Source organism: Dendropsophus ebraccatus, chromosome 5, assembly GCF_027789765.1.
Source record: "Dendropsophus ebraccatus isolate aDenEbr1 chromosome 5, aDenEbr1.pat, whole genome shotgun sequence".
NCBI classification, from domain to species: domain Eukaryota; kingdom Metazoa; phylum Chordata; class Amphibia; order Anura; family Hylidae; genus Dendropsophus; species Dendropsophus ebraccatus.
In genome coordinates this window covers 115,586,179-115,600,289 of record NC_091458.1, presented here as the reverse complement: position 1 = coordinate 115,600,289, position 14,111 = coordinate 115,586,179, and the positions used below count along the sequence as shown (strand labels likewise).

The following is a 14,111-nucleotide window of genomic DNA, read 5'->3' as shown; positions in this document are numbered from 1 at the left end:
AGAGATGAGCGAACCTGGAGCATGCTCGAGTCCATCCAAACCCGATCATTCGGCATTAGAGATGAGTGAACATCAGCATGCTCTGAACCCGATCGTTCGGCATTTGATAAGCTGTGGCTGCTGAACTTGGATAAAGCCCTAAGGCTATGTGGAAAACATGGATATAGTCATTGGCTGTACCCATGTTTTCCAGACAACCTTGGAGCTTTATCCAAGTTCAGCAGCCCCCGCTAATCAAATGCCGAACGATCGGGTTCGGAGCATGCTGATGTTCACTCATCTCTAATGCCGAACGATTGGGTTTGGATAGACTCGAGCATGCTCGAGGTTCACTCATCTCTAGTAAGTATATTTTCTTTATTATGTTCCTGGGTATATAAAACTTGTTGACTGTGCTTTTTTCAGTTTTTTTGGGAGGAAGACTAACAAAATAACACAGCAATTTTTTTAACAGTGTTATTTTATAGTTTGGGTCATTACTAGAGTAGTTCTGCATTTGAACATTGGTGACAGACCTAGTTGGATGTAGCCCTAGGGAGTTTGGAAAAGTTGCACTCATCTGTTGTTGTTACTGTTTTTTTTTTTTCTAAATTAGTGTATGTTTTATAAATAAAAAACTTTTATCGATAGTATACTGCACTGTTGGTGATTGCATTGCTGGACTGCCAATAGAGTGACATGTCCAGATTTTTTTTACATGTCATGATCATGATATGACTGCAGCAGGATCTAAGGCTCTGGTCCTGGCAGTTACCGCGGGAGTCCAGCTGCCATACTGTCCCAGCACAGGAGACCCACGCCAGGCTGTGGCGGCCTATCCTAAGGCCCATTAGTCACACATATAGTTTATATCTACTTCAACTATAGCATTTGAACTAATCTTTCTAGATTGGGATTTTCATGTGATCCTATCATCACAGTGTAGTGTGAGTATAAATACTGCAGCAATGACATGAAGCAGCTGTGATCTGTGGTGCACAGCGCATGCAGTGAGCAGGCTTTAAGTGATATAATATTTATAATATAATATCTTTATGTCAACAAAAATTTAAGTTATACAGCCACATTAAAAAGCAATTATGATAGTTCCGAAAGTTGGCAGGAAGTAGGAGATATACATTGCCCATGATTTACATAGACTATCAAACAACACATCTCATTTTTATGTAACATACAGAATGGATTCTGATAATTTAGGCTCAGTAATGTAAATGGAAATGTGCTGACATGACAAAGTTCTATTTCTCATCAAAGCAAATGTACTTGGTTAAATACAACTATATTTCCCTTTGTAATATAATATCTGGTGTACTGCACACACAAGCAAGCAGTACAAATACAGAGTGTTACAGGCACCTCTCCTGTCTTCAGTTTGGGTGTAGGCTTTGCAGCTTGGTTTCATTGAAGTGAGTGGAGCTAAATTGTAATACCGCACACAACCTGAAGAAAGGGGTGGTGCTGTTTGTTCAACAAAATGGCTGTTTTTTCTAGTTTGGATAATCCCTTTAACATGGTACTTTGTTCATTAAATTCTAAATACACAGTTGCTTTATACTTTCTCAGCTTAACTATTTCACCTATTATGTGATGCGAGGTACAGATGATGAAAACTAACCCCATTTCCGACCATAGCCGGCAGTAATGGGACCCTTTGGTACCTCTGTTCCCTTACTATCTGACCACAGTCTTTTTTTTCCAGCAGCTGCTTTTTCCAGTGGTTGCTGCTAATCTTACACTGGCATAGGAATACTTTAGGGAACTTGAGTCAGGAAAATGTTTTTTTTTTAAAGGCATGAGAATTTAACTAAAATGCATTTTATATGGAAAAACATGTATTTTACATTATGACTGTAACCTGTAACTAGATTTGTTTTCCAGGAATCACAGGGACTATCGCAGATATTTATTCCAATTGCAGAAAGTTCCCGTATATTACCTGGTATTGTGCCAGGCTGCCAGTTGAACTCCCCAGTGGGTCTTGATCTTATTGGTCCCTGAGTAGTCCCATTAGTTGCTGCAGGAGAAACAGTAAAAAGGTGACCATAAATATAAGGACCTCTTAAAGGGAAACTATCAGCAGGTTAGATTAATCCAACCTACTGATTAGATTAATCTAACTTACTGATAGCCCCCTATTGTGCAGGAGATGCTGAGGATGAAGATGCCATTTCAGTGCAGTTAGTTGTTTGCTCAATGGTCCAGTAGGATTGTTAGGATCACTGCCCTGCCTCCATATCGATGATCCGGCTGGCCTGCTCCATTGATTACCAATAGAGAGGGGTGGACCAGCCAGGGGCCATTAAGTGCTATAGGGGTGGGGCAGTGCTCCTACCGATGCCCCAGTGCTCCTATCGGTCTTACCAGACTGTGCAGCAAACAAATAACTGCAGCGGAATGGTGCCGGGGATGAAGGTAAGAGGCATACCTTCATCTTTGGTGTCTTTTGCACAATAGGGAGCTATCAGCAGGTTAGATTCGTTTCCCTTTAAATTATCTGATGGTAATAAAGGGGTTTCCAGTTGGAAAAAATGGACTGGCTTACAATACAAAAAAAAAATTGGAACTTAACTAATTTCCAGCTACTGCCATTTTGAAACTCACATAGGGTCCCTACTGATTTCTACTTCCTGGTCTCATCTTGACACAAAGAAATGCAAGCTCAACCTTAGACTAAGTTCCCACTACAGGATATTAGCTCTAAATGATGGCTGCAAATAATATTCATGATCATTATTTGCAGCCATCATTATCTATAGATGGCTGCCTTGAAATGACAGGCCGTTCCCGCAGTGGGAACACGGCCCATCACTGATTCAGCAATCTGTTTCTCTTACGGCTCTACTAGGCATTGCTCCCGCCTAGCCAGAATCCTACTCCACACTGATGAGGGGCAACACCCCGAAACAGCTGTATATGGATGGTTACCTAGCCTTGGTTTATCCCTTGTCATTACATTGACTTATAGGGTCACTTAATATGGTGGTTTCCTAACAGGAGCTGCCCCTTGGGTGGGTCCTTCCCGGAGGGATATCCGGCTAGTCCTGTGTTTTGAGACTCTTCAATGAGGCTCCACGGGCTCCTCTTTTGCATCACTGATTGTGGCAGCTTCCAACTGCAGCCAGGGACTGAACAGGAATTTTTCGTGTCAACGCAGTACAAAAAAGTGGAGATCAGCAGTGACTCTTTGTGACTGAGTGCTGCTGTTTTCATCGGATCCAAGGGGGATTCCAAAAATGGGTTATTCCTCTGTTAAGTATTTGTAAATTTAATTTTTTTTAAATAAAACCACTGTTATAATAGAAATATGCTGCTCTTATTTAACATTTTACTGGGCAGTACCATGAGCTGAAATTAACCCTTCTGCTGGCTTCTGTTTATTTAAAACATAACAAACATCTTATTCTTACCTCACCATGCTCCCCTGGTGTCCTCCTGATGTTTTTCTGGGTCCCCTGCCGACCTCTGCCACTTCCAAGCTCAGCCAATAACCGATTCAGACGAAGCAGCTCTGCGGCCAGTGATTGGCTGAATGAGCTGTCACTGCGGAGAGGAATTGGGCTCAGAAGTGGTGGCAGAAGCAGTCATGGGGGACCTGAAGACACTGCAGAAGCACACATGGGAGCGCGGTGATGTAAAAATAACATGTTTTTTTTTTTTTAAATAAGTACAGCAATATAAAAAAAAGTGCTAAATTTTCTTTACAGCCTCATGTTTATTAACACATTTAGCACATGTCTGGCTGTCCACACAGCAATGCCATTTATCAATATCCATGATAATTGGCAATAAAAAAGCTGCTGGGCAATGGAAGGCTGCTTGTTCAAAACATCATGACTTTGTGTGGAATAAAATAGCTTTCACTTGATGGTTCTAAGTCGCAGACGATTACAGTTTGTGGGGAAACAAAAAAATATGCTAAACAAATGTGCAAAATTCTTCAAAGAGTGATCTGTTTTCTAATAAAAAATCTCATATAGTGCATTTTTTTGCATCAGTGTGTGATAAAATTTACAACACTAGTGATATTAATATTACTGTATCTTCTTTTTATACGTGCCATATACCTCATAAGCTCAATAACTTTTTTTTTTAGGGGGGGGGGGGGGTTTGCTCTTATCTGTTTCCAAAGTTTAGTTTGGAGCCTTCATTGCAGATTATGTAAAATTTGATGGGAAAAGTAGTTAAAGAGGATGTACCACCCGGTACATCCTCTTTAACATGAACTGACGGATCGATTGGCGCCGGCACGGGGAAGCCGGTGCCGCGGTCCGTTTTTCGGACCGCCACCCGGTTCCCGTGTACGCCGCCATTCGATCGGCGCTGTTCGATCCCCCCCAGTGGGAGGGAATTCCCTCCCCTGTATGACGCAGCTCACTTTGAATGAATGGAGCCGCGTCTTACAGGGTAGGGAATTCCCTCCCACCGTCGGTTCAGGTTAAAGAGGATGTACCGGGTGGTACATCCTCTTTAAGGTATACTCAATAGACTTAAAATGATGTTTCATGGGCTGTTTAGCATTGCTAAACCTTTATGTGATCTCTATGCAGCCAGAAATTTCTGGCAGTGACTTATCTAACCCAGAAAAGTAGGGTCAGCTATTGCAAAGATACCACTTTTAGACTATGTCTAAAAAAAAGAAAAGGCATTGTCATGTGAACATAGCCTAAAATAGTAAAGTTGTATACCTGATTATTTTGCCTTTTTTGCATATCAACAACTACTGTATTTATTGCTATATTTACACAATAACTTTCTTTGGCTGTTTCTTCTTTTTGGATAGCTGTAATTTTAAGGCCAAATAACAGACGTATTCTGAAATTATTTTGTAGATTACCGAAGTTATTTGGTTTTAAAATGACAACTGTCCAAAAAGACAGATGTAAAATGGCCAAAACAGGAAAAAGTAGGAGCATTGGGGAGATCTATCAAACATGGTGTAAAGTGAAACTGGCTCAGTTGTCCCTAGCAACCAATCAGATTCCACCTTTCATTTTCTAAAGAATGTGTGAGGAATGAAAAGTGGAATCTGATTGGTTGCTAGGGGCAACTGAGCCAGTTTCACTTTACACCATGTTTGATAAATCTCCCCCAGAGTCTATGGCAGGTTTATTACAAAATAGGGCAAGACATGGTATTATGTGCAAAAGAATAGTTTTTAAGCACATTAGGGGTTATTTTTTTCATTTGGGGGCAGTAATATAAATAAAAGATGTAAAACAGGCTAAAAAATCTAGGATGGTTTCCAAGAGGAGAGCATGATAATTGGGAAATATACCAAAAATGGCTGTCTAAATCTTGGTACAGTAGGAAAACAATAAAAATTATTCCAGTGTAAATAAACACCAACAGTTACATAACAATAAACTGGCAAAGAAACAGAAGAATAAGATATGTTATGTTCCCCCAAGAAAAGCATGTTAAGAATTACCAGGAGGTCTAGTCCGTGGTCTGAGGGATGTTTTGGGTCTGGAAGAGCTATGCTGCAATCGATAGGGCGCTAAAAATAAAAAAGATAATTTCCAGTTAATGAACAATAGACGTTAGACGCTATGATGATGGGTCCTTTATATGGCCATGCAGTTCATTGCAGCAAGATGCGCTGAAGATGAAATGTTGATTCTGAAATGGAAATGTAAGTTTAATGGTAAAAGGAAAAAATGATGCCTTTTTTCCCGAAATGACTGTAGAAATTGGCGACATGCTGCGCTCTCAGCATTAAAGCAGGAGGATGATGAGGATGATGATGAAATGAAGATATTGGTGAATGAGCAATACATTTTGTAACCAATGAATGGATGAAAAACAGCTTGCAGGCTTCAAGTATGACCACATAGCATGTCATATAGGCATAATGGAAGCAGGTGACTATATTACAAGAGAAAGAAGCCATTCACAAAAGGATGATTCTGCTGTTACCCAACGTAGTTGCATTAACCACTCGTTGATGCTTAGGTTTAGTAGTTTCCTTGGGTGCACCTGTAGAAGCTGTTAAGAAATAATTTCAATTTCTACACATACATTTGTGTTATTCCAAGTTATACCTGTAAAACAAGTAAAGCCTCTGAACAAATATACAGTGTCGTTAGAGTATGTTCACATGAGGCAGATTTGTTGTATAAACTTCAGCATCCCATACATGTGAATACGCTGCTTCTCAGCTGTATGTGCAGCCGCAGAAATGTATGCAACTAATCTGCAAAATGTAAACTAACCCTTAGCAGACATGGCTTCAGTAGAACAAAGTTCCTATAGAAGAAGACACCAGGTACAACTTTTAAAAGCTGAGTGGTATTGTATTCCTTCAACAGGCAGACACCACACACAAGACGTACATTAACAATATAGGCCTTTTGTATTAAATCTGGACTTTCTCCCTTTTAATATATCATAATAACAATAGTATATAGGTAAACAGGTTCACAGTTTTGCATGTACTACTAATATGGCTGTGTTCAGACAACGCTTAATAGCGTCCGTTACATAGCAACGGACGCTGTTAAACTGACGACCGCAGGGCTGCATTCAGGATGTTTCTGCATCTGATACCTCTGTATCGGCTGTGGAAACGTCCTTCTTTAACAATTGACTTGTGGGCACCGTCGGGTGTGCCCACAAATCAATAAACCATTTACTTCCATGCAAAGTGCAGCCGCTGCCGGACATTACATAGTGTGAACAGTGTACGGAAATAATAGGCAGGTAAATTATTTTAGCGCCCATTTCTAAAGAACAAGTGTTAAAAAAATGATGTATGAACAAAGCGGGCGGCATTGCATTGACTTCAATGCAGTGCCGCCCCTGCAGTAAAGAACGGACACTGATTTCATTGCAATCAGGGTCCGTTCTTTAGTGAAAAAGAACGTTGTGTGAACATAGCCTAATGGAGCATGCCCACATAGGAGCACAGCTTAGAATTTTCCTGTTATTGGAGCTGTTTTTATTTATAATGTTTACTTTTTTTCAAATCTAGGTATTTATCACATTATCTTCAATGGCGGCAATACTAAAACTCCAGATTGTGGGCCTTTAAATGTGATAAAGATACTGAGAAGAAATACAACATACTGTAACGGTATAGAGAAGAAACTCAACAGAATGCATTACCAGGTTTTGTTCGAGGAGTTGCTTTGGGTTTTTTGGTTATTGGCGGTGAAACCTTTTGCGTTGAAACTGTAAAAAAACACCCAGTAAGAGATTTTTTTTTTTTTTTTTAAGTAGTGAAAGCAAGGTTTGCCAACTGGAGTCGGAAATCAGCAAATGGATGGTAAGAATCAGGGCAATGATTTTGTTAGAGTAGCCATGATCACAGGAAGTAAACACAGAGATGGCACATATTAATAATGAAGTGTTATTACATGGAATGTTCCTGTTGGCTATAGTTATGAAAACTACATCTATGTAAATTGTAATGTTGTTACTTTCATAACACAGAATAATGTCACTTTGTGCCACTGGGATTTTACAGACACATCTGGGTTAAAAATTACAAATGGTATAAAATTATTAAGGAGGATTTAATTTAAAGGGATTGTATTTAAAGGGATTGTGTTTCGCATGCTGGGCAGCAGATAATGCAGAGTGAGAGAGCAAATTAATTGCAGAGCAGAAAGGCCGTAAGACTGTTTTGAGCCTCCATCACAAATATCATAAAATTTTACAGGTAGAATAGTAAGCGTGCAGTGCTAGGCTTCCCATCAAAATTATGGACACCATGAAGGAACCTGATCAACCATATTGGGATATGTGGCGCAATTGGTGTTCATCATATGATGCATCTGGCATTCCATCATTTCATTGTATGCTCGCTTGAAATGACAAAGCAGGTGTTAAATCAGCCTAAATAACAGGACTTCCATACAAAATGTAATAGAGGACATGCATGGAGCTATAAAAAGAGGCAACGTCTGTAAGAAGGGAAAGGAATCATGGGTAGTCTGTAGTCTTTCATACTGGTAATCCCACATATAGCAGCTTTACAGAAGTGGGCAATCTAATGAAAATTCCTTCTAATCTATGGTAGTTTCACCTGGTGGGCATTTAAACACGTATAAGTTGTAAGTTGTATAAGCTCAAAAAAAAACCCTTTAAACTCTGGCATCTTTTAGCATGGAATGATGTATGATAAATGGAATGATGTATTTTATATATTACATATCCATTTAACAAGATGTTCCAGAACATATACCCACTTAATTTAACCATCAGTTACCTCCCCCGTATGGCCTGCATCCTCCCCATCCACAAAAATTTTGCCCTGGCCATGTGTTCATATGCTCGTTATAGGAAAAGCTTTGACTTAGCTAATTTTTCCCAGAAGAAAGGGGTCAGGCAGTGATTTTCCATCATGCACCACCACTATCTCCACCGACATCATATGTCAGTGGACACTTGGGAGATCCCCAGACACCTCAAACCAACAACCGAACCCCGTGCAATTGGTGGGTACAGTATAAAGTATATGGGGACCTTAATGCCCCCTTTAAAATCTGGTTGTTTTCAATTATTGGTTGCCTGCAAACTATCCTATTTTCTAGACTCCCAATTATTGACACATACTGTATAACCAGCACAACTGCTGCAGTTAAAATATTTACCAGGCTTTGTTTGAGGAAGACTTTCAGGCTTTTTTGTTGTTGTGGGCTGATAAGGTCTTTGTGTTGTATTAGGAACTGAAAGATATAACAGTTTTAGTAGTGGTTGCTGTTCAGCATGCTATAATGTATACTAAGTGAGTGGTTCAATAACTTTTCTAGACCTCAATTATAGGAAAAACAGGAACATATAATATATAGCCCCTGATCTTGGGACGGCAGGAAAATAAAACGGTTGTCTCAAATCCACCTCTTGGTAAAAAGAAGCTATCCCAGTGATCGGCCGATTGTCATAGGTCCCACTTTAATAACACCTGTATATCAATCAACCTTATTGAAACCGTATCTAGAATACAAGGGAGCAATTCAAATACATTTCTGACAATGTAATACATGGGAGGACTGGGCCTGCCAGGGTAACAGCCACTCTTTTAGGGCAGCTCTGTTCTGCCCCATAGGGGGCAGGGCATTAAATCCTCCTTCAAAATACAGGAATATCAGTAAGTTACTATTTCCCTTAACTTGGGAATATACACTCACCGGCCACTTTATTAGGTACACCATGCTAGTAACGGGTTGGACCCCCTTTTGCCTTCAGAACTGCCTCAATTCTTCGTGGCATAGATACAACAAGGTGCTGGAAGCATTCCTCAGAGATTTTGGTCCATATTGACATGATGGCATCACACAGTTGCCGCAGATTTGTCGGCTGAACATTCATGATGCGAATCTCCCGTTCCACCACATCCCAAAGATGCTCTATTGGATTGAGATCTGGTGACTGTGGAGGCCATTTGAGTACAGTGAACTCATTGTCATGTTCAAGAAACCAGTCCGAGATGATTCTAGCTTTATGAGATGGCACATTATCCTGCTGAAAGTAGCCATCAGATGTTGGGTACATTGTGGTCATAAAGGGATGTCCATGGTCAGCAACAATACTCAGGTAGGCTGTGGCGTTGCAACGATGCTCAATTGGTACCAAGGGGACCAAAGAGTGCCAAGAATATATTCCCCACACCATGACACCAGCCTGAACCGTTGATACAAGGCAGGATGGATCCATGCTTTCATGTTGTTGACGCCAAATTCTGACCCTACCATCCGAATGTCGCAGCAGAAATCGAGACTCATCAGACCAGGCAACGTTTTTCCAATCTTCTACTGTCCAATTTCGATGAGCTTGTTCAAATTGTAGCCTCAGTTTCCTGTTCTTAGCTGAAAGGAGTGGCACCCGATGTGGTCTTCTGCTGCTGTAGCCCATCTGCCTCAAAGTTCGACGTACTGTGCGTTCAGAGATGCTCTTCTGCCTACCTTGGTTGTAACTGTTGGCTATTTGAGTCGCTGTTGCCTTTCCATCAGCTCGAACCAGTCTACCCATTCTCCTCTGACCTCTGGCATCAACAAGGCATTTCCGCCCACAGAACTGCCGCTCACTGGATGTTTTTTCTTTTTCGGACCATTCTCTGTAAACCCTAGAGATGGTTGTGCGTGAAAATCCCAGTAGATCAGCAGTTTCTGAAATACTCAGACCAGCCCTTCTGGCACCAACAACCATGCCACGTTCAAAGGCACTCAAATCACCTTTCTTCCCCATACTGATGCTCGGTTTGAACTGCAGGAGATTGTCTTGACCATGTCTACATGCCTAAATGCACTGAGTTGCCGCCATGTGATTAGCTGATTAGAAATTAAGTGGTAACATGCAGTTGGACAGGTGTACCTAATAAAGTGGCCGGTGAGTGTATATTTACTTGGCTTGTCAAAGTGGGCTGATATACTAGAAGTAGGAAGGTTTATATTTAGGCCACAAACAAATGCACAAAGTTACAGGAAAATTAAGTTATGAGATGCACTATTACCTCTCCTTTATAAGAGCAATCTTCCTATACTCAGAAAAATGCTTGCTGGACACTTGTTAACTCTAAATACTTTCATAGTATTAATGTTGTGGTTTATTGATATGAGTGCATGCTCTCCATGGCGTCAAATAAAGGACAATAAAAACAGTCTAGATGTGGTCATTGCAAATATTCAGCTAATAAACATGAAAGGCTCTTTACCCAAAGGTACATCTGGTTCATCAAAGATCTGAAGACTAATAAAGTTTATAGGTACTCTCTGTGTTGATTTTGGAGCTGTGATGAAGAACAAAACACATCTTCATTATACTGAAAGTGAATATGGCACCAGCATGTACATTTCTAGCTAACAGGAAACACAACAGACCTCAACGAAAGCAACAACCTGGAGGCATTATAGTCAAAGTAGTCCTCTTTAGTGGTTTCTAATAACTGTTTAAAAACTTCTGACAAACACATCAAACATTGTTCTACCTTATCCTTGTAATGATTAAAGAGGATTAAAGGGGCTGATCACCATTTTTTTTCCAGTCTAGAGAGCAGGAGAGGTTTTCTATGGGGATTTGTTACTGCTCTGGACAGTTCCTTACATGGACCGAGGTGGCAGTAGAGAGCACTGTGTCAGAATGGAGAGAATACACCACTTCCTGTAGCACATATAGCAGCTGATAAGTACTGAAAGATTTAAGATTTTTTAGTAGAAGTAAATTAGAAAATCTCTGCCACTTTCTGGCACCAATTGACTTGAAAGAAATAAAATTGGTGAACAACCCCTTAAAGATTATAAGACCTCCACCAGTCATAATATTGAGGGTGATGCAGCGACGGTGTAGCAATGTATCCCTATCACTGTTTTTTTCCTGTGGCCCCTTGGCCTTGCAGGGATCTACAGTGCAGCCCCATTCAAGTGGGAGCAACAATATGCAGGGGATGCAGCTACACAGCAGAACTATGTCCTATTCATTACCATGAGTATTCAGGGTCTTTTCTAAACTGAACATAACTTGATGGCATAGCCTTGCAGTATGCTTAATTAGTGAAAGAGAATTGAGAATTAAAAAATACACTGTCAATTCCTTAACAAGTTGACCCATTACACTAGCCTGGAAATGATAGTAATAGTTCCTATAATTTTACCATCATTAATAGGAGGGACTAAAAAAAACTTAACGGTAACATAATTTTAGACCAAATATTTATTTTCTTTCCATGATAGAATAGGGAGACTTTACCTGAACCCAATCGAGATGTCAAAAAACATTTAGCAAAATTGGGCCAGATGACTACATAAAATATACTTGCATAAGGAAATAGAGACAACATTGATTTCTCTACAGGAAACAAAGTTGAATCAGAGATCAAGATAATAACAGGATATTGAGACCATGTTATTATTTAAAAAAAACAAAAAACAAAAAAACAAAAACAAAAACCTAACAAGAAATTGTGAAAAAAAATATGGGGAAATTGGCTAAATATATAATTTATAATATATATATAGGCATAAAGAGTGTTATACAATTTAATGTTTATACTTCATAAAGTTAAAAAAAATTACAAAATAATTTTAGATTACCAGGTTTTGAGTGTAACATTTTATTTGGCTGAGTAGATTTAGGAATAGGAGGTAAGGTGGTTTGTGTCTCATTTTTTTCTGGAATATAAATAAAACAGAACAGATGTTACAAATTTCATGAAACAATTCTAGGGATAAAAATCCATTGTGCGGCCATTCACTAGTAGAAAGAAAACAGCGCATACATAATAAAACACTAGAGTATGCAGGATGTTATATCTAGAAAAGCATTGTAGGCACTAGGGTGCAGACCTGTAGCATTGTGTGCCAATCTTTGTATCTTATAGCAATGCATTTACAGCTGGAGCAGAGTTTGTTGAGTTTTAGGTAAATTAAGAGGAGGATTTGCAATTTCTCATTTCCCATGGTTATGTTTGCTGCAATAAACTGTACTCATTCTGTGCATCTACAGAAATCATAGAATCACATGAAAAAGGCTTAAAAAAAGAACGAGAGCTAAGTAAGCATTCTAAAGCATTGTCAATGTACTGCACTATTGGGATAGAAGCCAAAATAAGCATGCTGTGCTAGTGTAAAGCGGGCAACTTTACCACTTGGAACAGTTGGATCTGCAAATATCTGAAGACTAATGATGTTAATGGGCATCCTTTTGGGTTTTACCACTGTATAGAATAGAATATAATATATATTTTTTAAGTACAGGTAGATTTTGGATATTATAAATATTTTTTTTTTTCAAGCAAAAGAGTTTATTTGAATTTACCAGTGGATGTTGTTGGTGATGTTTTTGTAGTTCTGTTGAATTTAGGGAAACTAGCTTTTTCAGTTTTATTAGGCTCTGAAAAATAAAGATTTTATTTGTACAATGCTCATATATGTCTTATTACACAGTCGTCGTACAAGTGTTTGCACCACAAAAATAATCTAGTTATTAAATAAAAATATTTAGACCAAATTAGTATCAAATAAATGGATCCTGCAGTATGAGACATGCATTCCTTATGGGACTGCAATATGGAAATATATTATTTCTGTATTTAATCCTTAGGTAAACTTCTAAGTCATTCCATGTAAAATAAGGGAACACATGTGTTTAGTGGCTCATGGAGTTCTATTATAAATATGGTAATCTGTATAGGGGAGGGGCATAAATTGTTGTGAAAATCTACATTGGCTCGGAGCCGATGTATATGTCTTAGGCTGTCACACTTAAAGGTCACCTTGGTCAGTAGGGTGCAAAATACTGACCATATTCCTGTATGCGAAAGTGGCCTAAGAGACAAGGACCAACATTAACTAAGAAAAGGGGCATTTAGAAGTAGTCAGCCATTTCATATGTTGACTGTGTCACCAACCACTTTCTATAATGCACCGCTATGAGCAATAAGGACAAAATGAGGCGCATTGAGGCCATAAAAGAAATATATAGATATGGATGCTGGGCTAGCAATACATAGAGTAAAATGTAGAGCAAATAAGACACGGCCAAAAATAGGAAAGACATTCTAATGTTTACCCAGTGGTATCTTGGTATTCTCAATAATGTCATATCCCAAATAGTCAATTGGAAGAATATGAGATGTTCGAGGATCTGCATGGAATAAAATGGTATTATAGTATTAGCAACATGAAACTCTCCTACATTGGACTGGTATTGCTGGGTTGTTTCGTATGAAAAGTCCTACATAAGAGAAAAAGAGAAAATTCTACAAAATAAATAAATTATTACCAACTGGAAGGGATGGACTTTCTGTAGTATGGGCCTTTTGGGGAATACGTTTTTGAGTTTCTGTCTGAACTGGAAATGAAAAGGAAGAGCTTGGCTTCATTAAAATAATATATATGTATTGCCAATGAGCAGCATAGCAGTGATTATGAATGAAATCATATGATTTTAGAACCTGGCAAGGGCAAGATAATCTGCAAAATCTGCAAAAAAATAAGAGATGCAAGCTTTCTTTTTCAAGGAATATGTAAGCCTAGAAAAGAACATGCAGCATGGTCCAAACTGAAGGAGGAAAATACTAAAGCAAAGAATTATTTACCCATGGTGGTGGTTGTTTCTTTCAGTAACTGAGTAGGGTATGTCTCCTTTAAAACTAAATGGAATGAAAATATTAG

General features: G+C 39.1%; 1 protein-coding gene across 26 annotated transcripts in view; it reads right to left on the bottom strand.

Moving 5' to 3' along the window:
* ABI3BP (ABI family member 3 binding protein) overlaps positions 1-14,111 on the bottom strand; it is a 234,331-nt gene that overhangs the window by 57,768 nt on the left and 162,452 nt on the right. For 24 of the 26 annotated variants that reach the window (XM_069971043.1, XM_069971056.1, XM_069971048.1 and 21 more), the window contains 11 exons: positions 14,036-14,089; positions 13,507-13,581; positions 12,754-12,828; positions 12,581-12,652; positions 12,030-12,107; positions 10,655-10,729; positions 8,595-8,669; positions 7,105-7,170; positions 5,917-5,985; positions 5,429-5,497; positions 1,937-2,014 (listed from right to left, as the gene is read on the bottom strand). In XM_069971043.1, the coding sequence (XP_069827144.1) occupies positions 1,937-2,014; positions 5,429-5,497; positions 5,917-5,985; positions 7,105-7,170; positions 8,595-8,669; positions 10,655-10,729; positions 12,030-12,107; positions 12,581-12,652; positions 12,754-12,828; positions 13,507-13,581; positions 14,036-14,089 (786 nt within the window). The remainder of the gene's footprint in view (positions 1-1,936; positions 2,015-5,428; positions 5,498-5,916; positions 5,986-7,104; positions 7,171-8,594; positions 8,670-10,654; positions 10,730-12,029; positions 12,108-12,580; positions 12,653-12,753; positions 12,829-13,506; positions 13,582-14,035; positions 14,090-14,111) is intronic. The other 2 variants (XM_069971054.1, XM_069971047.1) reach the window with 2 other exon arrangements.